General features: G+C 45.5%; 3 protein-coding genes and 1 pseudogene across 3 annotated transcripts in view; 3 read left to right on the forward strand and 1 right to left on the reverse strand.

Moving 5' to 3' along the window:
- Positions 1-26,892, reverse strand: part of Dus2 (dihydrouridine synthase 2) — a 151,817-nt gene that overhangs the window by 87,547 nt on the left and 37,378 nt on the right. Inside the window, exon 3 of the mRNA XM_047527911.1 lies at positions 20,746-20,887. The gene's annotated coding sequence lies outside the window, so the exon portion shown is untranslated. The remainder of the gene's footprint in view (positions 1-20,745; positions 20,888-26,892) is intronic.
- On the forward strand, positions 265-2,047 carry LOC124966562 (DPEP2 neighbor protein-like). Its single transcript, XM_047527920.1, has 3 exons — positions 265-331; positions 1,704-1,881; positions 1,924-2,047. Exons 1-3 carry the CDS (start codon positions 265-267, stop codon positions 2,045-2,047), a joined length of 369 nt encoding a protein of 122 aa, XP_047383876.1.
- Positions 12,958-14,760, forward strand: LOC124966563 (DPEP2 neighbor protein-like). Its single transcript, XM_047527921.1, has 3 exons — positions 12,958-13,024; positions 14,417-14,594; positions 14,637-14,760. The coding sequence occupies exons 1-3, from the start codon at positions 12,958-12,960 to the stop codon at positions 14,758-14,760; spliced, it is 369 nt and encodes a 122-aa protein (XP_047383877.1).
- LOC124966552 (probable ATP-dependent RNA helicase DDX28) lies at positions 23,937-25,741 on the forward strand (annotated as a pseudogene).

Here is a 26,892-nt window from a genome sequence, read left to right on the forward strand (position 1 = left end):
AGTTGTGCTCCACAGACAGTGGTTATATGTCTAGCATATGGGTGGCGAGGCCAGAAGGGAAGGCCCAGGCAGAGTTCTCTACTTTCACCATGCTTTCCATAAAACACCAAGGGTCTGACGCCTACCCCTCAGGTCACCCATTCCTTCCATGACCTCAGTGGGTCGTGATGACATCACAAGCAACAGTTTCCATGGCAGTGTAGCTAGGAATCTTCCCTACCAGTTCTCTACAAGACACCAGCGAGTCTGGCTGCTCAAGAGAGAATGTCTGACCGGATATTTTATACACAGTCCAACTTGTCTTCCGTGTCATGGGGGAGCAGTGCGGCAGGTAGGCCTAGGCCAGGCATCTGTAATGGAGCCCTTGGTAAATACACAACCTCACTAGATGGCCACATGTTCCTTTTGGGCTGGCCCATCACTCCTCAGGACTTCCATGGCCATGAGTGAGACCACAGGTCCGCTGCTCCCTCAAGGACCCACAGTGCTTGTGCTCACTGCTCAGGGCAAGTGTTCACAAAGGTCCTGATCTCTGTCAATCCAGCCTTCCCCTTCAGACTCCCTAGATGCTTCCTTCAGAGCCCAGTACACTGCTACTCATCTACGGTCCCAGTTACTTTCCTGAGCCCAGGAGTTGGGCTCAAGGATCTGGGTGGGGAACAGAGTGAAACCTTAGCCAAAAGGTGAGACTCCCATCACCAAATCAGAAAGGAGGCTTTCTCCACATCCTTCCTTCATAAGACGCTTACAAAAGCGTGCTGCGCTTTCATTATCAAATGATGGAGCACTTTGAGGAAGAGCTCTTGGCCTCTCATCAACCTCACCTTCAGACACAGACACCTTTACCACACTGTCAGGGATACACACACTCGGGCCCCTCCCACACGGCCCAGTCTGATCTGCTGAGGGACAGGGTGGTGCCATGCAGCTGGGAAGAACAGAAGAGCCAGGGGGACAGAGCAAGTGCTAGTCAGACTGGAGGTCTGAGGAAATGATGTCTCAGGAAGTGGAGGGAAGAAGGCTATTGGGCCTGACCTTGGCACCCAGAATGTGGACCTAGATCTCTGGATCCCTCTGTCCCAGAATACGGCCTGCAGAAAGTGGTAGGGCTGGACACACTGGTGTGCAACCATAGTGCCAGCTACTGAGGAGGCTGAGGCAGGAGGATTGCTTCAGCTCAAGAGTTCCAGGACAGTCTGAGGAAACAGAGCAAAACACCATCTCAAAACAAGAAAGGCCTTAGAAAAATCCATAAAAACCAGGCTAGAATTTGGTGCGGTTCAAACTGCCTCTATCAATGGATCCCAACAGAAGCTGCCAATATCACAGGGGTTTTAAAACAGTTTATATTAGACCCTGTATTTCAAAATTGAAAATTGTTTCCCTTAAAGCCTCAGAAATGACAGGTCTTAAGAAATTTGTATTCGTTGTAGAATGGTAGATTGAGGGAGTGCTGTTGGTGATCATTTTGAGGTCTGACTGTGCTCTACCTGATTCCATTGGCTCCAAGAACTCACGTACTTTACAGAAAGCATCTCTGGAGGAGAGAGGAAACATCCAGGGAGGTGACAGGCAAAGGCTGTGTTTTGGATGCCAAGCAGATAAGAGGGCTTCAGTCAGAACAGGAAGAAACTGGAGAGGGAGGTGCTGGTGGCAAAGTGCATAAGGCGGAAGTGACTGATGGGTTGTGGGTTTCCTTCCAGCAGCGGTGCCTCCCGCGTCTCCTACACCTGCATACTACCATGTCCTCTACCAAGGATGTGCAGAAACCCAGGTGGGCTGGCATGGGGAGACATACTGCCTGGTTGGTGGCTATCGGCTCTATGGGGACGCTCCCTTGGCCACTCCAGCCAAGGACAAAATAGAGAGGCCAGCAGAGAAGCCAGCAGAGAAGCCAGCAGAGAAGTCCAATCAGAGAGCTAGAGGGGCTCCCAAGAAACGCCGAGCACCATCAGAGGCAGAAAAAGCGTTGGGTTGCCCTGGCCCGAAAATTGGAGGCTCCAAGCACACTGAAAAGAGACAAAGGCCACGGAAGCTTGCTGGCTGAGCCTCTCTGTGGAGAGTACAAACTTCTGACACAACCTCACTTTTTCACAGTTATATTTACTGTATTTAGTTGAGAGAAATAAAAATGTTTAGTGTTGCCGTGTATTGACTGTGATGTCATTCAAACGTACAAAAATTTGAGGGATGCACTGGAGGATGTTTCACGGGATGTTCGATGGTGTTGCACCCAGGGCTTTGGTTAAACATGCTGTGAGGAACTGCTAGACCTTATAGTAGTGTCTGCAGAGCTCGGCAGAGACTGGGTCTCTATTCAAAGCCATGCTTTGTACTCCTCCTACTTCTTTGTAAAGGTAATATTTCTGTTGAAAGGAAATTATCAACATTTTCCCCATTCTTTTCTTTTTCTATCCGCAGTACCAGAAACTGATTCCAGGGTTACTCTACCTTGGAGCTAGGTGCCCAGTCCTTTCTGTTTTTTAATTTGGAGACAGGGTCTGGAACATTACAGAGGCTGACCTCAAACTTGAGATCCTCCTGCCTCAGCCTCCCAAGGAACTGGAATTATTGGTGTTTGCCATCACACCTTGGTTCTCCTTACAATTTTACCACAATTATTTTTATATTTTAGTTCTCAGTGGACCTTCATTTCATTTATTTATTTCTACGTCATGCTGAGAATCAAACTCAGTGCCCTATACACACCTACAGGCAAGTGCCCCACCACTGAGCCACAACTATAGCCTATTTCTCATTTTCTACATTTCTTGTGTTCTACACAATGCAATGAGTTACTTTAATAATCAGTATATCAGGGAAACATACCAGTGGAGAGAATCCTTAAAATCCTGAAAGAAAGTGAAAAAGCAAATCCAAAAAATGCAGTATACACACTGTTCTAATGAATGCTCATCACATGGGCTCAGAAGGTTTACAGTTGTTACAGTTTAATCTCATGTTCAATGATGACAGATTAAATCAGAACATTAAATCACACAGACTGCCAGCACCTCCAGAAGGGGAGGCAGGGACATCACAAGTACAAATCCAGCCTCAGCAACTTGGTCAGAATCGATCTCAAAACAAAATTAAAAAGGTTGGGGATATGACTCAGTGGATAAACCTCCATGGGTTCAATCCCTGCTACCAAATAACAACAACAACAAAAACACTCTCCACACACTGGCCATGCTGGGCCTCACTTGGGGAATTGGTAGGAGGAGGAGGCACCAGCTCTGCATTAGACACACGAACCTTCCAGGCCTCAGGGAAGCACAGGCACTCACCCAGCTCCATCTGCCCTTCACCTCACACACACACACGCCAGCCCTTCCTCAGCAATCTCAGGACCTCAAATTCATCTCACTGTCCCTTCCCCAGCCGTCTCAGACAATGGAATTTCCTTCTTTCCTTCCTCATTTTTTTCTTTTATGCCAGAGATTATACACTCAAAATGTAAGAAGTTGAAAACTTAAAAGAGTAAAGATTCCCCCTGCTTAAGGAATGGGAGACCTTTCAATCTACATTCTTTTTTCTCGCCTTTCTACTGCAGTCCTTTCCATAACGCTCAGTACTGTTTCAGAGAAGGTCCACATGAGTTGCTGACATTGGACTAAACCTTGAGACCGTCCTGCCGTAGCTTCCACAATGACTGGAATTACATGTGTGTACCACTGGGCACAGCTCAGTCTATACTTTTAAACTGCCTTCAATTTTTGAACCATGAGGACAGAGAACATAGTTAGCTGGCATGTGCCAGTACGGCATACTGCTTGGTATCTGCTGTGAATGGCTAGTGCCAGTCCCTAAGTCTATGAACAGGACACAGAACTATAACTTTCCAACCTATAGAAAACCAAATAAATTTAAAGTTTCCTTGCCAGAAGAGACCATAGCCCCTACTTTCTACTTTGTGTTTCCAAATATAATCTATAAGTAAAAAGTAAACATACATAAATATTCACTCCCCAGTTTCCTGAAATAAACAGTCGTACATTATAAGAAGTTCTGCTCATTGCATTTTTCACTACATCAGGGAGATCATTCCAAATCATTTCCACAATGCTCCTTACGTAACTCAGGAACACACTAACATAATCAGAGAAAACACAGCCATAAGTTTTCAACTCCTCACAGACAGTTTCAAATTGCTGAAATTTCTTGAAGCTGCAGTCTATGTGGCCTTCTGGTTTCCAAGGTGGCAGGCAGGTATGATGCAGCCTCCTGACCTCAGGCATTGCTGTCAACCCGGGTGACTCCTCACAGCAAAGTGGCTGAGTCCGGACAGTGAGCCAGGGGGACATCTACAATGTCTGCACTGCCTACCTTCTGCTCACCCTGCCACAGCGCTCCCAAGGACAGCACAGTAAAAGTCCCTATGATGCCTTACACTCAGCAACCTCACATCCCTTCATCATCGGATCCAAACCTGTTCTTCCATCAGCTCCTGATCACAGCTCAAAACCAAGAATCCTGCTTCCTGGCCACCAGTCTTTCCGCCCCAATTCCAAACACTCTGCCCAACATCACACAACCAATCATTTCAGAGCCACCTCTACCCTACTGCCAGTCTAATCCAAAGTTTGACATCTTTCACTCCTTGGATTCCTCTTCCTCTCCCACTTTCCAATCCTCAGGTCAAAATGAGCTATTCGAAACTGTCTCCACCTCCTGTTGGCCTCAATACTCCTCTCATCGTAAAGTCCTATATGTCTTCCTCAAGGACCACATGTCCTCTGAAGAAACAAGTTGAAGGGCAGCCTTTCCATTCTGTTCTCAGGCTTACCATGACCCTCTGCTCTGACTTCTTTTGAGATGACATTTATACTGCATCATCTATTATTCTAAATGTATGCCTCACTTTTTTCTTTCTGTGATGCTTCATTTTTTCATAAAAAAGTTCTTATGTACAAAACAAGATGATATTTGTTTCCCAGAATCAAAAGGACTCTTTAAATATTAAAAGTCAGAACAAGGATTACATGGAGCTGTTTTTCACATAAGCACTTAATTGAACAAATCGTCACAAGGAAGCTATCAGACATACACTGAGATGCTCAGGACCACAGCTATGCCCACCAGACTCCCGCTGTGGGCACGGATCTGCAATAGGGCAGAGAGGTTCTCTGATGATGAACCTTTACGTTCCTCTTTTAGTGATATGTGGTGCTGAGAAATGAACCCAACACCTCATGCATGCTAGGTACACAATCCACCACTGAGCCACAACTCAGCCTATATATTTCCACTTTATTCATGAAAAGACAAAGACCTCTCCATAGTATTTTTTTTTTTTTTCCCGGTGCTTAGCAGCACCGCGGTTAAACCCAGGGCCTTGTACATTGCCGGGAAAGTGCTATACCACTGAGCTAATTCCACAGGCTTTCATTATTTTATTTGGAGACAGGGTTCTCCTACGGTGCCTAGGATGGCTTCATATTTGCAATTCTCCTGCATCAGTCTCCGAGATAACTGGGATTACAGGCATGGGCCACCAGGCCTGGCCCTGTTCCAGTTTTGCCCATTGATCCACTAACATCCTTTCCAGCATTTTCTCCATCCACAACAGGATCTAGCCTAGACTAGACACTGTACCTCACCCTTACATCTCCTGACCTTCCATTTTTAATCTCCATACTATATTTGGGAGGAACATAAAGAAATCCTTTACCTTGGTGGAATAGTCTTTTCTACAGCCCATGATGACATCAATACCAGCTACATCGTTTTCTCTGGGAAATCATGAAAGAAAAGAGGTAATAAACATCCAACTTGATGAAGAAGAGTCAAAAGCATGAACGGGTCTGTGCTAAAGAACCTCTTGCTGTGTCTCTCACTCTATGAAACACACCACCCTCAATGACAGTCCTCATCTGAGCAGAGTTCCAGACAAAACACATAATGTGGGTATACATCTGAAAAGAGCTAGGAATTGAGGACTTTCCCATACTGCAGTTGTGTCAGATAACTCAAATACCCAGTATCTGTCATGCTACATCAATTCCCAAGTAGCATGTCTCACTGAAGAAATGAAAATCATTTGTCAATGCAGAGAAGTAACATAAGAACAAGAGCCCTTTGTCAGAGAAACTCTTCTGGCACAAGTTATATGTGCCTTCATTTGCTGAGCTGTGCAGTTGACTTACTCCAAAAACTCTCAAATGCAGAAGGGACCCTGACCTCATTCTCTGGTTTGTACAGTGAACAGTTTGTGATCAACAACAATTATTGCCCGAGTCCCTTCTTGCTATCACTGTCATCAACAACAAAAGCTAACACTTACTAAGAACTCCCAATGTGTGACATACTCCAAATAACATGCCTGATTTCCTTTACCCTGCCCTGTAACAGAGGTGGGCAGTACCAAAGGTATAGTTTCACAGAGTAAGGAACTAACTTATCAGCAAGACTAAGTAACTTCCCAAGCTCACACAGTTAGCCAGTAGGAAACCCAGAATTGCAATCCAGCTGTATCTTAACTCTAAAACTCACTCTTTGATCACGGACTCTGCTGCCTTTATTAACTCAGGAAGCAAGACGACTTACCAACACTGAGACTTAAAGCTTCAGGACTCACAGTCAGGAGAATCCCCACAAAGGAAATCCCAGGAATAAACATTCAAATTGGGCCTCACACGAGGGTCTCTGGGAACTGGGAACAGGAGATACATGTGAGTCCCGGGACAGACTTGAGACGTAAGAAAGAGGAATGGAAATCATGCTCAGCTCAAACAGAAAGTAATGGACACAAGGCCTAAGGGTGGATCAGCTCTAAGATCATCAGTGATACTACGACCTCTTCTCTCACAGGAAAGACAAAAGGAGCTGGAGAGGGAGAAACTTAGCCAAGCCTGGCCACAGCCAGGACTCCCTCTGCATCTGAGGTACCCTGGAACACGAAAGCCTTCATCAACCAATCAGTGCCCTGATAAAGGCAGATGTGCACACACATACATGCCCATCTCCCCACCAACATGTCCCACAAACACAAACACATACACATTGATGCCCACAGGTAGTGTGAACCATTTGTCTCCCAATAAGTCAGCCCAATGGATGAGCTCACTGAGAAAGGAAAAAAATGGACCTGGAAGACCTTAACAATGTCCTTAATGCTATTCTTACGTTCATCATACAAAAATATGAACGAAAGAATCTTCTAGAAAACATGCAGATACCTATAACTTAGGATTCCATAATTATATGTCTACATATTGCCATCAATATTTTAAAAACTTATACATTGGGAGATGGGAGGAGGGCAAGAATGGAGGAAGGTGGGACTGTATAGAAGGAAAAGAGGGGTGGGAGGGGTGGGGGGAAGGAAGAAATAACAGAAGGAATCAAACACTATTACCCTATGTAAATGTATGATTACATAAATGGTATGCATTTACTTCATGTACAAACAGAGAAACAACAGGTATCCCATTTGTTTAGAATAAAAATAATTTTAAAAAAAATATAAAATACAAAATTAAAAAAAATAACCTGAACATCTTTTGGGAGCTATTTCTAAGAGAGCATCCAGGAATGTCCAGAGCAAGAGAACAGATCAATGGAGTCTTTGAAACCCTAAGGTAAAAGCATAACCACCCATGAGCAGCAGAACACACTTGCAATCCCAGCAGCTTGGGAGGAAGAAACAGGAGGATCCCAAGTTTGAAGCCGGCCTCAGCCATTTAGAGCAGCTCTAAGCAACTTGGTGTGACCCTGTCTCAAAAGAAAGAATACAAAGGGCTGGAATGGCTCAGGGGTCAGTGCCCTTGATTTCAATCCCTGCTAACAAAAAGCAGAAACAAACAAACAGAGTTTAACCACTCTGGAGTAAATCTAATTGGTCCGAGAGCAAATAAATACAGACTACACAAAAAGAAACACCACAATCTGAATATAATCAAAGCTAGGGATTTGAAAATTAATATACAAGTCATATTGCCAAGCAAAAGATTCCTGTAATTAAGTAAATTAAATCTGAGACTGGAGGCATGGAACTGACTGTGGCAGCCTGATGTCCACACACTGGCTCCCTTAGTGTAAGCACACAGGAACGACCCTTCCAAAAATGCTCAAGTCAAGTCTTCACAAAACCACTGCTGTGCGAGGAAGCTCAGGCATTCGATGCTGGCCGGCACAGGACCTAACTTATGACATCCCAACACACAGGAAGCCTCAGGAGGACACTTGACATTGGGGTCTCCTGCCATCTGGAAGACCACTCTGCTCTGTTCTCTTTCACAGGTGCACAAGACTACTCGGTCATCAGGGACCACGAAATCCACTGTTCTGAGCACCTCTACAAGAAAACACAAACACATGGGGTACAAGTTCAGCCTAGCCTAAGCCCTGCAGGTGAACACAGCAAAGCATGACCTTGAAGGGAGAAAAGGGATCACAGACATTTGCGCTTCTGACGTGCTGATGATGGTCCATCTCACTACACAGGTAACAATTTATTCACTTTATCATTCTTTCTTATACTGCATGTTTGGGTTGTATGCACTTTCTCTGAGTGATTACAAGCATTTTACAATTTTTTGAAATACTGGGAAAAAAGTACATACACTGAACTTTGTGTTTCAATACTGGTCAAAATTGTCCTGCAAGAAGGCACTTTGAGGTGCAAGTGACCATTTCTTAATTACTAAGAGTGTGTCAGGAAATTGGAGTGGACGAGTACTCTTTCAGTCAATCTTCACTATTATTTGCAGTTGCCTATTTTCAAATGCCTCTATTCACTAAAATTGAATTATACACCTAATCAATACATATAGTGTTTCCACTCATTCATGGACAGTCACTAAGTGACAACAAACTGCAACCACCTGACATACGCATCTCCAGCAGATCAAACAAGGTGCTACTCTTGTCTCCTTAATTTAGGTCTGATACTAAATTTGTCCTTTTGATAGTATATTTAGTCCTTCAATTTTTGTACTTTTCTTAACGATGTCACTGTAGAAAATGGCTTCAATCATGGTGCTGAAGTCCTCTTGAGTGACCGGTATTATTTGTATTTCATTCTTTCTTCTTTTTCTTTTTTTTTTCTTTTCATGGTTGGGTACCAAGGCACTGGACCGGTGAGGCACATCCCCAGGGGAATTTGTATTTCATGTAGAGACAGGGTCTCACTGAGATGCTTAACTTTTCACTTTTGCTGAGGTTGGCATTGAACTTGCGATCCCTCTGCCTCTTTTATGCTCTTAAGCACAAGAAGGCTGTCATGAACCTTACTGACAAAACACGTGTGTTCCATAAGCCTTCTTAGGCATGACAGTATAATGCTATTGGTTCCTGAGTTCAAGGATAATGAATCAATGGTATATTGGCTGGAGCTGCCAGTAGAGCTTCATGGTACAGCACAGGCTGAGAATGCACAAGGCACTGAGTTTGATCCCTAGCGCCTAAATAAATAAACAGCAGAGCTTTGAACAGATACACACATAAAATCAGTGTAGGTGCTAATCAAGAGATAAAAATGTGACCAGAGCTAGCAAAACCCTAATCCTGTATTTCCCCTAGCAAAACCCTAATCCTGTATTTCCTGTATTTCACTCGGTTCAGTATTCACATCAGATTTTCCTTTCCTCAGCAAATTCATAGAACTTAACTTCTACAAATAACAAAAATCAACTATATCTCAGGTATCCTTCTTAATGCAGCTCGACACTTGTTACTAACATCATTAACTTTCAAAGATGACTACTATAAAAAGAAGATATGGACTGCAATGGTAGCTTAGTGGGAGAGCACTTGCCTGGCATGTATGAGGCCCTGCCTTCAATATTCAGCCCCACATATACAAAATGAAACAAGATATATTAACAGCTAAATATATATTTTACAAAAAGAGTAAATGTTCCCCTTTCTTTAGAAACAACAGATTTTTTCAATTTTTGCTTTTTGTTTGTTTGTTTGGGGTCCTTTACCAAAACACTCTATCCTGTTTTGTTTCATGTAATCATTTTTTAGTGGGAAATAGACACAATGCCTTTATTTTCCTTATTCATTTATTTATTTTGCGGTGCTGGAGATCGAACCCAGGCCCTTGCGCTTGCAAGGCAAGCACCCCACACACTGAGCTATCGCCCCAGCCTGCTTATTTACTTTAATGTGGTGCTCTCCATCAGGAACCAAGTAACTCACACCTGCTAGGAAAGTATTCTACTACTGATGTAAAACCCCAGTTGTCCCCCTTTTTTTTTTGTGACAAGGTCTCCCTAAGGTGCTGAGACTGATCCCAATCATGAGATCCAGAAGGTGTGGAGTAAAGTGGGGAGCCCAGGACCTCTCACCACCATCACCACCTCCCATTTCCACTGTCTCATGCCTCATGTCACACAAACATTTCTGAGGCTGAAGGGAGCAGCAGTGGCGGAACTGGTGGAGATCCTCAAGCAGCGAGACAAAGAAGATAAGCCTGCGCCCTCAAGAACTGTCCTGGTGTTCTGTAACAGCCCAGCACTGTCAACTGTCTGGGACATGTTCTGGATGGCCACAAAATCAAATCCTAAGGCTTCAGGGACAAATGCCAGCCTCAGTGAGGGCAGCTATCGTCCAATGCTTCCACAAGGGATCCCAAGACATACTGCTCTGCACAGACATAGCATCTGGGGCCTACACAGCACCCATGTGGAGCTGGTTGTCAATTATGATTTTCCCCTCACCCTGCAAGATTACATCCACAGAGCAGGGAGGGTGAGCCGGCCTGGGAGCCAGGTCCCAGCTGCGCTTGTCAGCTTTGTGACCCATCCCTTGGATGTGAGCCCGGTACAGGAGATTGAACTAGCAGCTTGCAAAGGAGAAGCCTTCCAGGACTGGCATCCACTGGGAAAGAGCCTTTGCCTCAGCAATTGATTTCAGCTCACTCAAATGTAATTCTAGATTAGGGATCTTTCCTGGTGTCCTGAATGGGTGAACACACTTATCACCTAGGCTGCCCTTAATACCTCTCAGGGCCTGGAGAGCTGCTAGTGGCTTCAAAGATGAGCTACTGGCCAGTATTGGAGTAGTGGAGCATTGGACCAAAGTAGCATAGTCTTTCACATATACTGTGGAGAATAAAACTGATTTGTATTTTCTGACATGACATGTGGCAATAAATAATGTTTTCGCGGCCAGCTTTAATAAGAATTACCATTAGGCCAGACTTCATTATATTTCACGATTCACACTCCAAATTCCCTCATGTAGTTGAGTTTATTTTTTTTTTCTTTGCCGTGTATGGAGGGCAAGCTCTCTACCACTGAGCTACATCCCCAGGTCTATTCTTTCTCCTTACTCCCTTCCTCATTTCCTTCCTTCCTTCCTTCCATTCTCTCTCTGTTTTTCTACCTCCCTACCTTCCTTCCTTTCCTCCCTCCTTTCTTCCTTCATTCCTCCCCTCTTTTTCTTTATTTTTATCTTCCTCTTCCTTCCTTCCATGCATCCTTCCTTCCTTTCTCTTTCTGTTTCTTTTCTTTTTTACTCTCTCTCTCTTTCTATTGCCTTTCTCTCTTTATCCCGCTCGCTCCCTCCCTTCCTTCCATCCCTCCTTTTCTTTCTTTCTTTCCATATGTCTCCAAGTAAAAAGGATTAAACCCAGGGAAACTCAACCTCTGAGCTACATCCCAGCTCTCTCCCTCTTTAAATTACTTAATGCAGTACTGGGAATGGAACCCACAGGAGATTTAACACTGACCTATATCCTCACCCCGTTTTATTTTATCTAGGATCTCGCAAAGTAGCTGAGACTGGCCTCACATTGTGGTCCTACTGCCTAAGACTCCTACAAAGCTGGGATTGCAGGCCTACACACTCACACAGAGCTGGTTTGCCTTTTGTAAAGAAAGGACACTGAAATGATGATGTGCTCATTTTGTAATGTCATCTTGTCATAAACACATCTCAAAGTAGGTTAAAATTGGACTGTCATACCTACTTTGTAAAGTCACTGGAGAATTCTTTTGGCCTTGGAGCACCTTTAACAGCCTTGCCACTGTGCACCACCTTGAAATGTGACGTTTGTCCTATCACTTATATATCTGGAGCCCCAACATGAACAAGAAACCCCACTGTTGAGCAGAACACCTCTGTCTTACCTGTGTAATCCTGGGTAGGCCCGTAGGTCTCATTTTCAGACCTCACTTGTAAAAAGGTGAGAGTGCAATTCTTTCCTGTTTTCTTGGGGGTTCCCAGGTCAAAACCAATGACTCACATCTACAACCCATCAAAGTATTCATCTCTGGGGCAGAAGAACGTCAACATGAGCCCATCTTTGCAGTTCTTCCTGACTGGAGTGCTTTTATGAATCTCCAATTTTTTGGTTCTTTGATTTCCTACACTGCGGATTGAACTCAGGGTACGAAACAAACTGGGGCATATCCCCAGGACTTTTTTAATTTTAAAAAGAGGCAGACTCTCACTAACTTGCTTAGGGCCTCACTAACTTGATGAGGCCGGCTTTATCTAGAAAAATCTCCTGCATAGTGCTCCTGAGTCAACAAATCACAACACACCAAGGCCAAATAATAACCTATACCCAGGCCCAAGACTAAGGACAGTTTCCTGACCCACAAATTCACTCACATCACTGCCCCTCCAACAGTTTCATGCAACCTAGCTGTCTCTGTGTTTATTCATGACGCTCAGGTCAGTCTCAGAATTTGGGTTTCTCTTGCTCCCCTGGGGTCATGGGCTGTCCCAACCCCCAGCTGGGCTCCACTGACAGTGGCTATATGTCAAGTATATGGGTCTACAGGCCAGAAGGGAAGGCCCAGGCAGAATTCTCTACTTTTACCATGCTTTCCATAAAACACCAAGGGTCTGATGCCTAACCCTCAGGTCACCCATTCCTTCCGTGACCTCAGTGGGTCGTGATGACATCACAAGCAACAGTTTCTATGACAGGGTAGCTAGGAAACTTCCCTACCAGTTCTCTACAACACACCAGTGAGTCTGGCTGCTCAAAAGAGAATGTCTGACCGGATATTTTATACACAGTCCAACTTGTCTTCCGTGTCATGGGGGAGCAGTGCGGCAGGTAGGCCTAGGCCAGGCATCTGTAATGGAGCCCTTGGTAAATACACAACCTCACTGGACGGCCACAGGTTCCTTTTTGGCTGGCCCATCACTCCTCAGGACTTCCCTGGCCATGAGTGAAACCAAAGGTCTGCTGCTCCCTCAAGGACCCACAGTGCTTGTCCTCACTGTTCAGGGCAAGTCTTCACAAAGGTCCTGATCTCTGTCAATCCAGCCCTCCCCTTCAGACTCCCCAGATGCTTCCTTCAGAGCCCAGTACACTGCTACTCATCTACGGTCCCAGCTACTTGGGGCTGAGGTGGGGGGATCACCTGAGAACAGGAGTTGGGCTCAAGGATCTGGGTGGGGAACAGAGTGAAACCTCAGCCAAAAGGTGAGACTCCCAACACCAAATCAGAAAGGAGGCTGTCTCCACATCCTTCCTTCATAAGACGCTTAAAAAAGCGTGCTGTGCTTTCATTATCAAATGATGGAGCACTTTGAGGAAGAGCTCTTGGCCTCTCATCAACCTCACCTTCAGACACAGACACCTTTACCACACTGTCAGGGATACACACACTTGGGACCCTCCGACAGGTCCCAGTCTGATCTGCTGAGGGACAGGGTGGTGCCATGCAGTTGGTAAGAACAGAAGAGCCAGGGGGACAGAGCAAGTGGTAGTCAGACTGGAGGTCTGAGGAAATGATGTCTCAGGAAGTGGAGGGGAGAAGGCTATTGGGCCTGACCTTGGCACCCAGAATGTGGACCTGGATCTCTGGATCCCTCTGTCCCAGAATAAGGCCTGCAGAAAGTGGTAGAACTGGACACACTGGTGTGCAACCACAGTGCCAGCTACTGAGGAGGCTGAGGCAGGAAGATTGCTTCAGCTCAAGAGTTCCAGGCCAGTCTGAGGAAACATAGCAAAACACCATCTCAAAACAAGAAAGGCCTTAGAAAAATCCAAAATAACCAGGCTAGAATTTAGTGTCGTTCAAACAGGCTCTATCAATGGGTCCCAACAGGAGCTGCCAACGTCACAGCGGTTCTAAAATAATTTATATTAGACTCTGTATTCCAAACCTCGAAAATTATTTCCATTAAAGCCTCAGAAATGACAGACTTACAGAAATTTTTCTCAGTTGTAGAAGGGGAGATTGAGGGAGTGCTGTTGGTGAACATTTGAGGTCTGACTGTTCTCTTGCTGCTTCCATTGGCTCCAGGAACTCATGTACTTTACAGAAAGCATCTCTTGAGGAGACAGAAAACATCCAGGGAGGTGACAGGCAAAGGCTGTGTTTGGGATGCCAAGCAGATAAGAGGGCTTCAGTCAGAACAGGAAGGAACAGGAGAGGGAGGTGCTGGTGGCAAAGTGCATAAGGCGGAAGTGACTGATGGGTTCTGGGTTTCCTTCCAGCAGCGGTGCCTCCCGCGTCTCCTACACCTGCATACTACCATGTCCTCTACCAAGGATGTGCAGAAACCCAGGTGGGCTGGCATGGGGAGACATACTGCCTGGTTGGTGGCTACCGGCTCTATGGGGACGCTCCCTTGGCCACTCCAGCCAAGAACAAAATAGAGAGGCCAGCAGAGAAGCCAGCAGAGAAGCCAACAGAGAAGCCCAATCAGACAGCTAGAGGGGCTCCCAAGAAACGCCATGCACCATTGGAGGCAGAAAAAACCTTGGGTTGCCGTGGCCCCAAAATTCGACGCTTCATCAACACTGGAAAGAGACAAAGGCCACGGAAGCTTGCTGGCTGAGCCTCTCTGTGGAGAGAACAAACTTCTGACGCATCTTCTCTTTTTCACAGTTATATTTACTGTATTTAGTTGAGAGAAATAAAAATGTTTAGTGTTGCTGTGTATTGACTGTGATGTCATTCAAACGTACAAAAATTTGAGGGATACACTGGAGGATGTTTCACGGGATGTTCAACAGTGTCGCACCCAGGGCCTTGGTTAAGCATGCCGTGAGGAAATTTTAGACCTTATAATAGTGTCTGCAGAGCTTGGCAGAGACTGGATCTCTATTCAAAGCCATGCTTTGTACTCCTCCTCCTTCTTTCTAAAGGTAATCTTCCTATTCAAAGGAAATAATCAACAATTTCCCCATCCTTTTCTTTTTCTCTCCGCAGTACCGAAAACTGATTCCACAGATGTTCTACCTTTCAGCTACATGCCCACTCCTTTCTGGTTTCTTATTTAGAGACAAGGACTGCAAAGTTGCTGAGGCTGACCCCAAACTTGTGATCCTCCTGCCTCAGCCTCCCAAGGACCTGAGATTATTGGTGTTTGCCATCACAAATTTGTTCTCCTTACAATTTTTACCACAATTTTAAAATATTTTAAGTTCTCAATCAAACTTTTTTCATTTATTGTATGGGATCCTGACAATCGAACCCAGTGCCCCATACACACCTACAGGCAAGTGCCCCACCACTGAGTCACAAGCCCAGACCTCTTCTCTATTTTCTACCCTTCTTGTGTTCTACGCAATGCAATGAATTACTTTAATAATCAGTATATCAGGGGATCTGTTAAAAACACACTGCCTTCTCTCCTGATCCCACTTATTAAAAGGTTTAACTCTAACACCTCTCTCCTCAGGTGGGACATTGGAGTCCCTCTGTTAGTATAAAAAGGAATAGAAATGCGACCTGTGGGGCACTCCTGGAAAATTTACAGGGTGAACCTAGGGAAGAAGGACTGCTGCTCTTTCAACTCTTCTGACAAGATTCATCTTCCAGGTGTTTAGGGCTCAGTGGGCTAAGGAAGAACCTGCAGCCTGCTCTGCCCCTAGGTCCGGCACCAGGTACGTGGCTAATTTCGTTACCTAATCCTACAGCTGGCTCTCCATCTGGGTTCATGAGAACTCACCCACAAAGAACAGGCAAGCAGGAGTTAGCCTTCTTGCAGAGCAACTCTTGCAACCACCAGGAGGCACCAGCACCACATTATGCCAAGCCCAGGTCTCAAGGCCCCAGTTTCCAGCCAAATATTCAAGCAAGAACATAAATGCCTATTTTCTTCTGTCCCTCGAACTTAAGACTACATGGAAGGACTAGATCATTTTTTGTTGTTGTTGATTTTTGATACCAAAAACTAAACGCACGGGCCCTTTAACACTGAGTCACTTCCCCACCTCTTTATTATATTTTATTTAGAGATAGGGTCTCCATGAATTGCTTAGGAGTCTTGCTAAGTTTCTGAGGCCCGCCTTCAACCTCAACCCTCCTGTCTCAGCCTCCTGAGTTACACCGATTACAGGCATGCGCCACGGTGCCTGGCAAGAGTAGGTCTTCTCTAGCAGAAACCCCTTGTTCGTTCAGAGGCTATCCCGACTCTCTCACAGAGAACTACATCACAAAATACTGAAGTGTTTAAATTACATTTCCTCTTCTCCAAACTTGAGTAGAAACCTGGAATGAACACCTAGGCACATTTATTAGGAGAACCAACGTTTGCCCGATTAGAAAGGCCACATATTGAAGTCATCACATAAATCCTAAGTGCTTAACCTCTAAAGGGCTTGAAAACAAACCTAAGAATTCCTAAGGAATTAGCAGATGGAGGATCTGGATCCTCATGACACAGGTCTGTTTCCAGAGGTAGCTCTGCTTTTACTGCCCAGCTTCCCTTCCATGGCCACCACTAGCACAAACTGATGGTCCACGGCTGTCAATGAAGCATGGCTGCCTACAGGCCCTGTGCTCTGACAGACATGGCTCCCTTCCATCCTCGTATTATACTGCACCTCTCTCCCAGAGAAAACAAGTCCCCTTTCTGGGAGCTCAAAAAAACTGAAAGACAAGGGGATGAATATATTAACGCAGGCTCCACTGCCTTTTCCTCGATTTTATCAACCCTAGAACTTTGCCATGGAACATGCTTAGGCCTCTGTCATCCTGAACTCAGAAACCTTCCTTTCTGCCTCCCACTTGAAACCTCCAGAGAACATGTACTCCATTCCTCCTACCCTCGCTCCCACCTCACTTTCCCAGCACCCTAGAAAGCTCAGCCCCTACCCTGCTGAAGGTACCAGCATCCCAATCCCCACAGGCCTCTCAGATTTCCTTCCCATAAGGCTGCAAGTTAGCACTGCATAGCAAGCATAGCTGCCAGGCAAAGGTCCAGTTTTTAGTGACTATGGAACAAGACCACAGCTTCTCACTTTCCTCAAGTCCCTACTCCCAAACCCTTCTCGCCACCCTCATTTCCAACAAAAGACTGGCTTCCTACAAGTCTCTCAGCACATAACCCCTCAGCTTCCCTCACGACCCATCACTCCCCCCTCGCCTCCTGGGCCCATCTCACACAAGGGCAGGTCCCACCTCCTTATCAAGAAATCTGTGCCCCAAAATCAGACATAAAGACCAATGGGACAGAAGACACGTTGACACACCCTCGTACACACAGTAACCTCTGAGGAGGTAAAGGCACCATACACATACCCTGCAGAAAAGATAGCCTCTTCAACAAAAGGTGCTGGCATAATGGGAAGTCCATATGTAGTAGAATGAATTTGAACCCCTACCTCTCACAGTACACAAAAACCATCACAAAATGGATCGACCAGAGACCCTGTACTACTAGAACAAAAACTAGGCCAACCCCCATCATGATCACTTAGGAACCAACTTCCTAAACAAGACTCCTAAAGTGCAGGAAGTACACGCAAGAATCAAGAAACTGTATGGTATCAAACTAAAAACTTCCTCACTGCAAAGGAAACGATGAAGAACGTGAACAGAGAGCCTTTGCAATGGGAGAAAATCTTTACCCCCTGCACCACAGATAGACCATTAATCTCCAGGTGATACAAAGAGCTCAAAAATCTTGAAACCAAAAAAACAAATAACCCAATCAATAATTGGGCAAAGGATCTGAAAAGGCACTTGAGAAAAGAAGAAACACAAAAGGAAGAAATTATATGAAAAAATGTTCAACATCTCTAGCAAAATTGAGAAATGCAAATTAAAACTACACTTCCAGTTCTATGTCACTCCAGTCAGAATGGCAACTTGAATACGGGTAACAATCAATGTTGCCCAGGATGTGGGGAGAAAGGCACTCACATATATTGTTGGTGGGACTACAAATTAGTGCAACCACTATGGAAAGTAGTATGGAGACTGCTTACAACACTTAGAATCTAACCAACACTTGACCTAGTTATTCCACTCCTCGGTCTATACCAAAAGGACTTAAAATCAGCATACTACGGTGCTGAAACTACATCACTGTTTACAGCAGCTCAATTCACAATAGTTATGCTAGGTGCACTTCAACAAACTAATGGATAAAGAAAATGTGGTATATGTACACAAATGGAATATTACTCAGCCATAAAGAAGAATGAAATTACGGCATTTGCTAGGTAATGGAGAGAACTGGAGATTATCATGCTAAGTGATATAAGATAACCCCAAACACCTAAGGCCAAATGTTCTTTCTGATATGTGGATGCTAACCCACAACAACATTGGGTGGGGCGGGGAAGATATAAAACCACTGCATTAGACAAAGGAAATCAAAAGAAAAGCAGGGGAAGGAGAATAGGAAGGACAGTACAATGAATCAGACATACTATTCCTCGCCTCTTATTTGAATATAGAGATCAGGGTAACTCCTCATCATGTATAACCAGGATCCTTACCAGATGTGAGGACACACTCCTGTAGGCCTGCACCTTGGGAGGCAGAGGCAGGAGAACCGTGAGTTCAAAGCCAGTCTCACCAACGGTGAGGCACTAAGCAACTCAGTGAGACCCTGTCTCTAAATAAAATGTAAAATAGGGCTGGGGATGTGGCTCAGTGGTCCAATGCCCCTGAGTTCAATCACCATATCCACGCCTTGCCACCAAAACAAGAATAGGATCCTAATTAGAATAAGTTATACTACAAGGATGTATTTTATGCCAAAATATATTCTATTCTCCTATATAATGAAAAAGAACAAAATTAAAAAAAAAAAAAAAGAATCCTGTGGCCTAGGCTGAAGCTACAGTTCAGTCACAGGGTGCCTGCCCAGCATATGCAAGGTCCTGGGTTCCACCCTCAGCACTGCCACAAAATAAATATACAAACCCCTATCCCCTCCAAGAGAAAAGGAAAACAACAAACCGACTCCACTGCACTGCGGCCTGGCCCATCGCCCCTACAGCCCCTCACTTCTCCTTCTCCCTCTATTCCTCAAACACGCAAGTCTTTTCTAAATAACTCCCTTCACCCTACTTCCTTTACCTCAAGCCACCTGCCTGTACTTGTTCCCCAATTAACCTCTTAAATCCCTGCTGTGGTGGCCAGCAGTCCTTCTTCTCCCTCCTTGTTTGCTGTTCATCCTTAAGCCTTTAACTCCGCAGCTGTCCCCACTCACCTTATTCTCACAAATACCACCAACAGCCTTCTTACAATTGATCTCTCTGCCGTCTCAGGTTGTTCACACACATGACTGTGGCATCCCTGACAGTAGACTCTTTAATTTGCCTATTTTCTCACATTTTTCTTCTCACATTGACACCTACCCTCCAAGAAACACACCTAGGAATTAGGGTGTTTTCCCCAAGTACACTCACAGGCCCTCCCTTCTCTCTACACGGTGGGTTCCTCTCCAATTACACACTTTATCTGAGGGTAACTGGGCTTCACATGCAGTTGTGGAAGATGAGAGGCCCTAGACCTAGGAGGTACCTTCACCCAGGTTCCCCAATGACCACATCTTAACTGTAACACAATATCACTATCAGGATATTGACACTGACACAGGTAAGACACAGAAGGATCCCGTCACGAAAGATTCCTCCAAATGCCTTTTGTAAGCAGTTATCCCATCCCTATCCCCACCCCCAATGGTTTTCTTAAAATATTTTCTTAGTTGTTGATGGACCTTTATTGTTATTCGTTTACATGTGGTGCTGAGACTTGAACCCAGTGCCTCACACATGCCAGGCAAGTGCTCTGCCACTGAGCCACAACCCCACCCCCAATGGGTTTTAAATGAAAGGATGGGAGATGAGAAGTAGCTCAGCAGTGGAGCCCTAGTGTGCACAGAGCTCTGGGTTCCATCTACTGCACAGGGGAAAAAAAAAAAAAACAAAGATGGTAAGATCAGAATACCTGAATAGCATCTGAAACTTTTCACACTCAGTAGGACAACATATCAGGACTAAGGGAAGCTCTCCAGGTTGACTCTGAAACATGCTCAATGAGAAGCACTGCCTGCGCACATTCCCTCATCATCCAACATCAGCTACTCCTTTAATTCTGTTTTTCTCACAGATCTTTCTGAACCTGGGTCTGAACCCCAGTATTCTCCAGAGGGCTCAGCAAGTGTATCTACTGCCCCACCAGCTAACAGCACCAGAAAATCCGATGGCAACCAAAACCCAACCTCGTCCGGGTTCCTCAGCCTGCTTCTGGTCCTTCCTCTCCTCTTCCTAACCTCTGAGTCCATTCACTGATGAACTGAACATATGCTCCTGTGGGGCTCCTGTGGGGGCCAGGGCAGTGCCCAACTTGATGCTCATCTACCCATCTCAGTAACCCAGACACCCCTGCGCTCCCCAGGCTGCTGGCCTCCACTAGGGCCCACAGAGCTCATTGGTGTTGCCGGTTCATCCCCTGCCACCTTCAGTAAACACCTGTGCGGGCAGTTTCCATTCTGCCTCCCCCACTCCTGAACACTCCCGCATCCAAATGAGGAGACTCCACTGTGGGAAAGCCCTCCCAGGAAACCAGGAGCACTTACCTCACAGTAAACGATGTCAGCTCCATAATCCAGGGCCAGCAGCTGCACTGGGAGAGTGCCCACCCGAACCATAGGGGCTAAGATGAGTTTGTGGTGGAAGCACAGAGAGACGCTATTCACGATCATTCTTCCTCTGCTGCACCTGAAGAAAGGAAAAGAAGGTCACAAATTCAAGTGGAAACAGTCCCTTCTGTTATCCAGGGAAACGTTTCTTTCTTCCTTCCAATCCAGAGTCATTTGCTTTCCTTTTGTCTGATCATGCAAAGTATGCATACTCACTCATTTCTCTAACCACTAGTCATTAAGGGCTTAATCTGTGCCAGCCACTGTCCTAGTCTCTTGGGTACATTAGACCACAAAACAACAAAAAATGTCTACTGAGCACGACTTTCTCACTGCTGGAAGAAAGCAGGCAAAAGTCACCACACATAAGAAGAAAACAAATAATTACGCAGCATATTGGAAAACTGGTAGGGCCTGGAAGAGAAAAAAGCAAAAGTCTTATTTTTAGTTCTTTAGTGTGTTTCTATATCTCTTTGGAGACAGGGTCTCATTATGTTGCCCAGGCTGGTCTCCAAATCCTACCTGAAGTAGGCTTCCCAAGCAGCAGGAACTGAAAGTACTTGCCACCACTCTTGGCTGGGTTGTGGTTTTATTTCTTTTTATTTATTTTTAATTTTTGTACTGCGGTTTGCACCCAGAGATACCAAACACCTTTTAATTTTTCATTTTCAGACAGGGTCTCACTCCTTAAGTTGTTTGGGACATCATTAAGTTGCTGATGCTGGCTTTGAACTCTCGGACCTCCTGCCTACACTCAAAACCAGCTGGGACTGGGTTGCAATATTAATAGAGAAATCAACACAAGGATGGTGGGGAATCTTGGGGATTGAAACCTGTGCCTCACACATGCAAAGTATGTACTCTACTACTGAGTAACCACCCCTGCCCTTATTGACTTATTGACTTATTGACTCATTGACTCACATGGCTTATTGACTCACATGGCTTACAGTATCAGCAAAAAGATCTGCAAAAGCACCTCATCTCTACCAGAACAAGGAGAGTGTCTCAAGGGTACAGCACTGGCCTAGAATTTAGCATGCACGATACCTTGGGTTGATTACTCAGCACCAAAAGTGGGTAGGTAGATAAAACAAGTTTTCTCCAAAATAATAATGTAATCATTACTTTATTAGGCAAGAAGATAAACAAGAACAGGAATGTTGTTGAAAACTCACTCTTCTAACAGTGCCTGACACATGCAGAGCGCTCAGAAAATCTTTTTTTTTTAAACTTATTTATCTATTTATTTATTTATTTTGGTACTGGGAACTGAACCTTGAACCCAGGGGCACTTAACCACTGACACACATCCCCAGTCCTTTTTATATTTTATTAGAGACGGGGTCTTTCTGAGTTGCTCAGGGCCTTCCTGTGTTGCTAAGGCTGGTGTTGAACTTGTGATCCTCCTACATCCACCCAAAGCTGATGGGATTACAGCTGTGCACCATCACACCCAGGAGAAAATACTTCTAAAATGAATACATGAATGAATGACTGAGATTCAAGGACATACCAAGCTCTTGCTCCTAGGAGTTTACTAATTTTTAAAATAAGTGAAACTTTCATATTTCTGAAGCACTAATTAGATGCTACTCAATGTCTGCTGTGTACTCCAGGAAAAGAGAGGGACTTTAGGCATTGTCTGAGGATGTGACAAGAAATTAGGGACAATGGGCAGGCAAAGACTTAGACAAAATCCAACCCCTATGAGATTTTGAGGTAATTATAAAGGTTCCAGCATAATGAGAAAGTACATGCATACCTAATCAGCTAACCCTACCCTGAAGAGTTGAACACAATTTAAATACACATACAAACATACATAGGTACCACTCTTTTCTGATATTCCTTCAATTATCTTATCTGGATTGGTGCAAAGCAATTCTTTGTTTTATATCTGAGGAACAATGGTACATGGAAATGAATGAAACTCGTCAGGTCAGATATCCAAGGAGCGATTCAGATAAGAAACAGTGAGCTCTGAGTTTTTAGAATCATAATAGTAGTATAGAAGCTGAGCAGGGAGTCACACACCTATAATTCCAGCTATTTGGGAAGCTGAGATAGGATTGCAAGTTCAAGGCAAGTCTGGGAAATGATGTAAAACCCTGACAGACCATGAAATTTAAAAAGGGTGGAGGATGTAGATTGGTAATACTAGAGTGCTTGCCTATCATGTGTGAGGTTCTTAGTTCAAGGTTTCCAGACCAAAACATAAGGTCTCTTAATGTGCAATACTGACAAATTATCTCTTGGTGTTTTTTGTTTTGTTTTGTTTTGTTTTGTGTTTACTGAACCCAAGGCATCCTGGCATGCAAGAGCTCTCCCAACTGAGATATCTTCCTAGTCCCAGATACATTATTCTCCACAATATTTTGTGTAAGGAATCCGGCCTCCCAACCACCTGTCAATCTGCTTTCCGCCCACCTCTCCCATTACAGGAATCCAGCCTCCCAACCACCTGTCAATCTGAGTTAAGCCGCCTCTCTCCTTACAGGAATTTCGTGCTCATGTTGCCGTAATCCGTTCTAATATGTCATTGGTCCATCAGTCAGTCTGTAATAATTCTCCTCCGTCATGGGTTCCTCCCAGCCCTGGAAATTCCAATATGAGGAGAAACCATGCGCCATGTTACTTTTCCTTCTTCTCTCCCCAGAGCAGACGTGAATCATCAGCATAAAATAAAAGTTCCTCGTGAGACCTGTTTCTGTGGAGCGTATTTCTGGGAGTTATCCACGAACCATCCCTCACCCTCACAGTTTACAAGGGGAGCCTGGCACTGAACAAGCCCTCAAGAGGGGCAATGAGGACTACAAACCAGAACCTCAAGGAATGGGCACACACTCTCCAGGAGACACCAGCACATCTGGTTCATAGGACCAGGGCCCCACTCCCGCCTGGCCCCCGCGCCTGCCTACGGCGCTCTCCCCACAACAAGGTTGGTCTCATTCTGGATGTCTCCATTCCTGTTCACACCTGCACACCTAGCGGTCACTGAATTGCAGACACCTGGTCAATTCCTGATGACCGCCAGCTCCGCATGCCGAACTGAACTGCGCCAGTCACCGTAGGCCAGGGAGCGGCGCATACGTGACGTCACTGAAGTGCGCATCTATAGTCACAAGGGCAACATGGCTCTCACAGGGCCGACGTTGCTGTTGTTGCTTACCGATGGGTGGCTGCAGGCGCCCCGCCGGATCCTGTCAGGCCGCGGTCCCGAGGAACCCCTGCCAGTGGTCCGAATTCCGCGGGCTTTACATCGGCGGCAGGCACAGCCACAGAGCGGGCGTCAAGTGCTAAGCGGCCAGTGTTAGTGAAACCCGGACCACTACTCGTTTCCGCCTGGCGTACTGAGTTGAACCAGCCAGAGCGCCTCACGCTGGGATGTTGGGAGTGCTCAACGCTCACCTCGCGTGGCTGGACATCCCCGCGCGCATGGGGACTATTTCTCAGTCGAGCGCGCACAACTGGACGTGCCACCGCTGCGATACCTCTCGTCCCAGGGCAGCTTCGCGGGTGCTGCGGGCACTGCAAAATGCTGCTCCCGAAGTCTTTTGACCCACCACCTTGCAGTCACGCACCATACGCCCGCTGCTTCGAGGCAACCACCTTTTTGCGCCGCGGAAACTGGCATTGGCAAGACTCTAAGCTATCTACTTCCACGGATCCTTCATCGTCTGGTTCTGAACATCCACCGTGTACCTGCTCCCAAGGGTCTGGTCCTTGTGCCTTACCCAGAATTAGCGAATCAGGTACAGGCTGTGGCCCAATCGCTGGGCAGTTCCTTGGACCAGCAGGTGCAGGAGCTAGGGGGAGGCCTTGGCATGTGTAAAATTAGGAAACTGTCCAAACAGCCTTCACCACATGTTCTAGTTGCCACTCCGAGGGCTCTGTGGAAGGCCCTGAAGAGTCAACTGATGAGCCTGGAGCAACTCTCTTTCATGGTGTTGGATGAGCAGACACGCTGCTGGAGGAAAGCTTCCTAGACCTGGTGGACTACATCTTGGAAGAGAGCCAAAGCCGAAGACCCAGCTCACTTAGAAGACCCCTTTAATCCCAAGGCTCCGTTAGTGCTGGTGGGAGCCACATTTCCTGAAGGTGTGAGCCAGTTGCTGAGTAAAGTGAGGAGACCAGGATTTCTCACCACCATCACTACTTCACAGTTCCACTGCATCATGCCTCATGTCAGACAAACATTTCTGAGGCTGAAGGGAGCAGAGAAGGTGGCAGAGTTGCTGCAGATCCTCAAGCAGCGTGACAAAGAAGAGAAGCCTGCAGCCTCAGGAACTGTCCTGGTGTTCTGTAACAGCTCCAGCACTGTTAACTGGCTGGGATATATTCTTGATGACCCCAAAATCAAATCCTAAGGCTTCAGGGACAAATGCCAGCCTCGATGAGGGCAGGCATCTTCCAGTGCTGCCAGAAGGGATCCCAAGACATACTGCTCTGCACAGACATAGCCTCTCAGGGCCTACACAGCACCCATGTGGAGCTGGTTGTCAATTATGATTTTCCCTCACCCTGCAAGATTACATCCACAGAGCACTGGGGGTGAACTGGCTTGGGAGACAGGTGCCAGGTGCACTTGTCAGCTTTGTGACCCACCCATGGGATGTGAGCCTAGTGCAGAAGATTGAACTGGCAGCTTGCAGAATGAGAAGCCTTCCAGGACTGGAATCCTCTGGGAGACAGCTATAGCCTCAGGAATCTTGATTCTGGCTCAAATGTGATTCTGGATTAGGGATCTTTCCTGGTGTCCTGGGAGTGTGAACACACTTGTCACCTAGCTGCCCTTAATACCTCTCAGGGCCTGGTGAGCTGCTAGTGATTTGGAAGATGAGCTACTGGCCAGTATTGGAGTAATGGAGCATTGGACCAAAGCAGCATACTCTTTCACACAAAATGTGAAAAATAAAATATTTTGGTTTTACTCATGTTGTCATTTCTAGCAATAAATAAAGCTTTCATGGGCTGCCATCACAATAATCATCATTGTGGCAGACCTCATTGTGTTCCGATAATGCATACTCCCAACTGCCATGAGTAGGACAAAGATCCCGTTGACTTTATTTTCCTTTTTTGCAGTAATGTGGATGGCAAGTTCCCTACCACTATGCTACATCCCAGACCTATTGTTTTTTGTTGTTTTGTTTTATTCTGTTTTGTTTTGTTTTACAGTTCCAAAGTTTGAACCCAGGGGCACTCTACATTGGGCTATATCCCTGCCCTCTTTTTTTTATAACTTATTTCTGGTACTGGGGATTGAACCCAGGGGTGCGTCACCACTGAGCTACATCCTCTGCCTTTTTATTTTTATTTTGAAACAGGGTCGTGCTGTGATGATGAGACTGGCTTCAAACTTGTGGTCCTCCTTCCTAGGCCTCCTGAATGGTTGGGATTACAGGCCTGCGTGACCACACATGCTTGGTTTGCCTTTTTTGAAGACAGGATAGTGAAAGGATAATGTACTTTTGCATTATGTTAGTAGTGCATAAACATGTTTTAAATTTTATGCTAAAATATGCCTATCTCTTTTACTTTGTGAAGTCACTGCAGACCTTCATTCTTCTTTGGAGAACCTCCAACAGCCGGAAGGCTGTCCATCACCTAGAAATGTGACAAATTCATTCTCTCAGCTATACATCTGGACCACCAACAATATGAAACCCTTTTGTTGAACAGAACACCTCTGCATACCTTGGGTAGCTCCTTTAGTCTCCTTTTGAGACCTCACTTGTAAAAACTGCAGGTGCAAAGAATTTTTTTCCTTGTGTGTGTATGTATGTGTGTTTTGACCAGAACCAAACTGAGAACTTCATGTATATTAGGCAAAAGCTTCTCGTTGAGCCACATCTCCATCTCATCAAAGGATTTATCTTAGGGGCAGAAAGAGATCAAGAATGGCCTGTCTTTCTTTTATTCTGTGCACAAGTTCAAATCTAAACTTCAGACCCACTTGCAAGAAGCATTCCCTGACCTAATACATTCAGATCTCTTCCTCTCTAACAGTTAAATGTTTAGGGTCAGGGCCATGCAAACTAGCTGTCTCTGTGTTTAATCATGACTGTGTGATCAGTTTCA

Source organism: Sciurus carolinensis, chromosome 16, assembly GCF_902686445.1.
Source record: "Sciurus carolinensis chromosome 16, mSciCar1.2, whole genome shotgun sequence".
Taxonomy (NCBI): domain Eukaryota; kingdom Metazoa; phylum Chordata; class Mammalia; order Rodentia; family Sciuridae; genus Sciurus; species Sciurus carolinensis.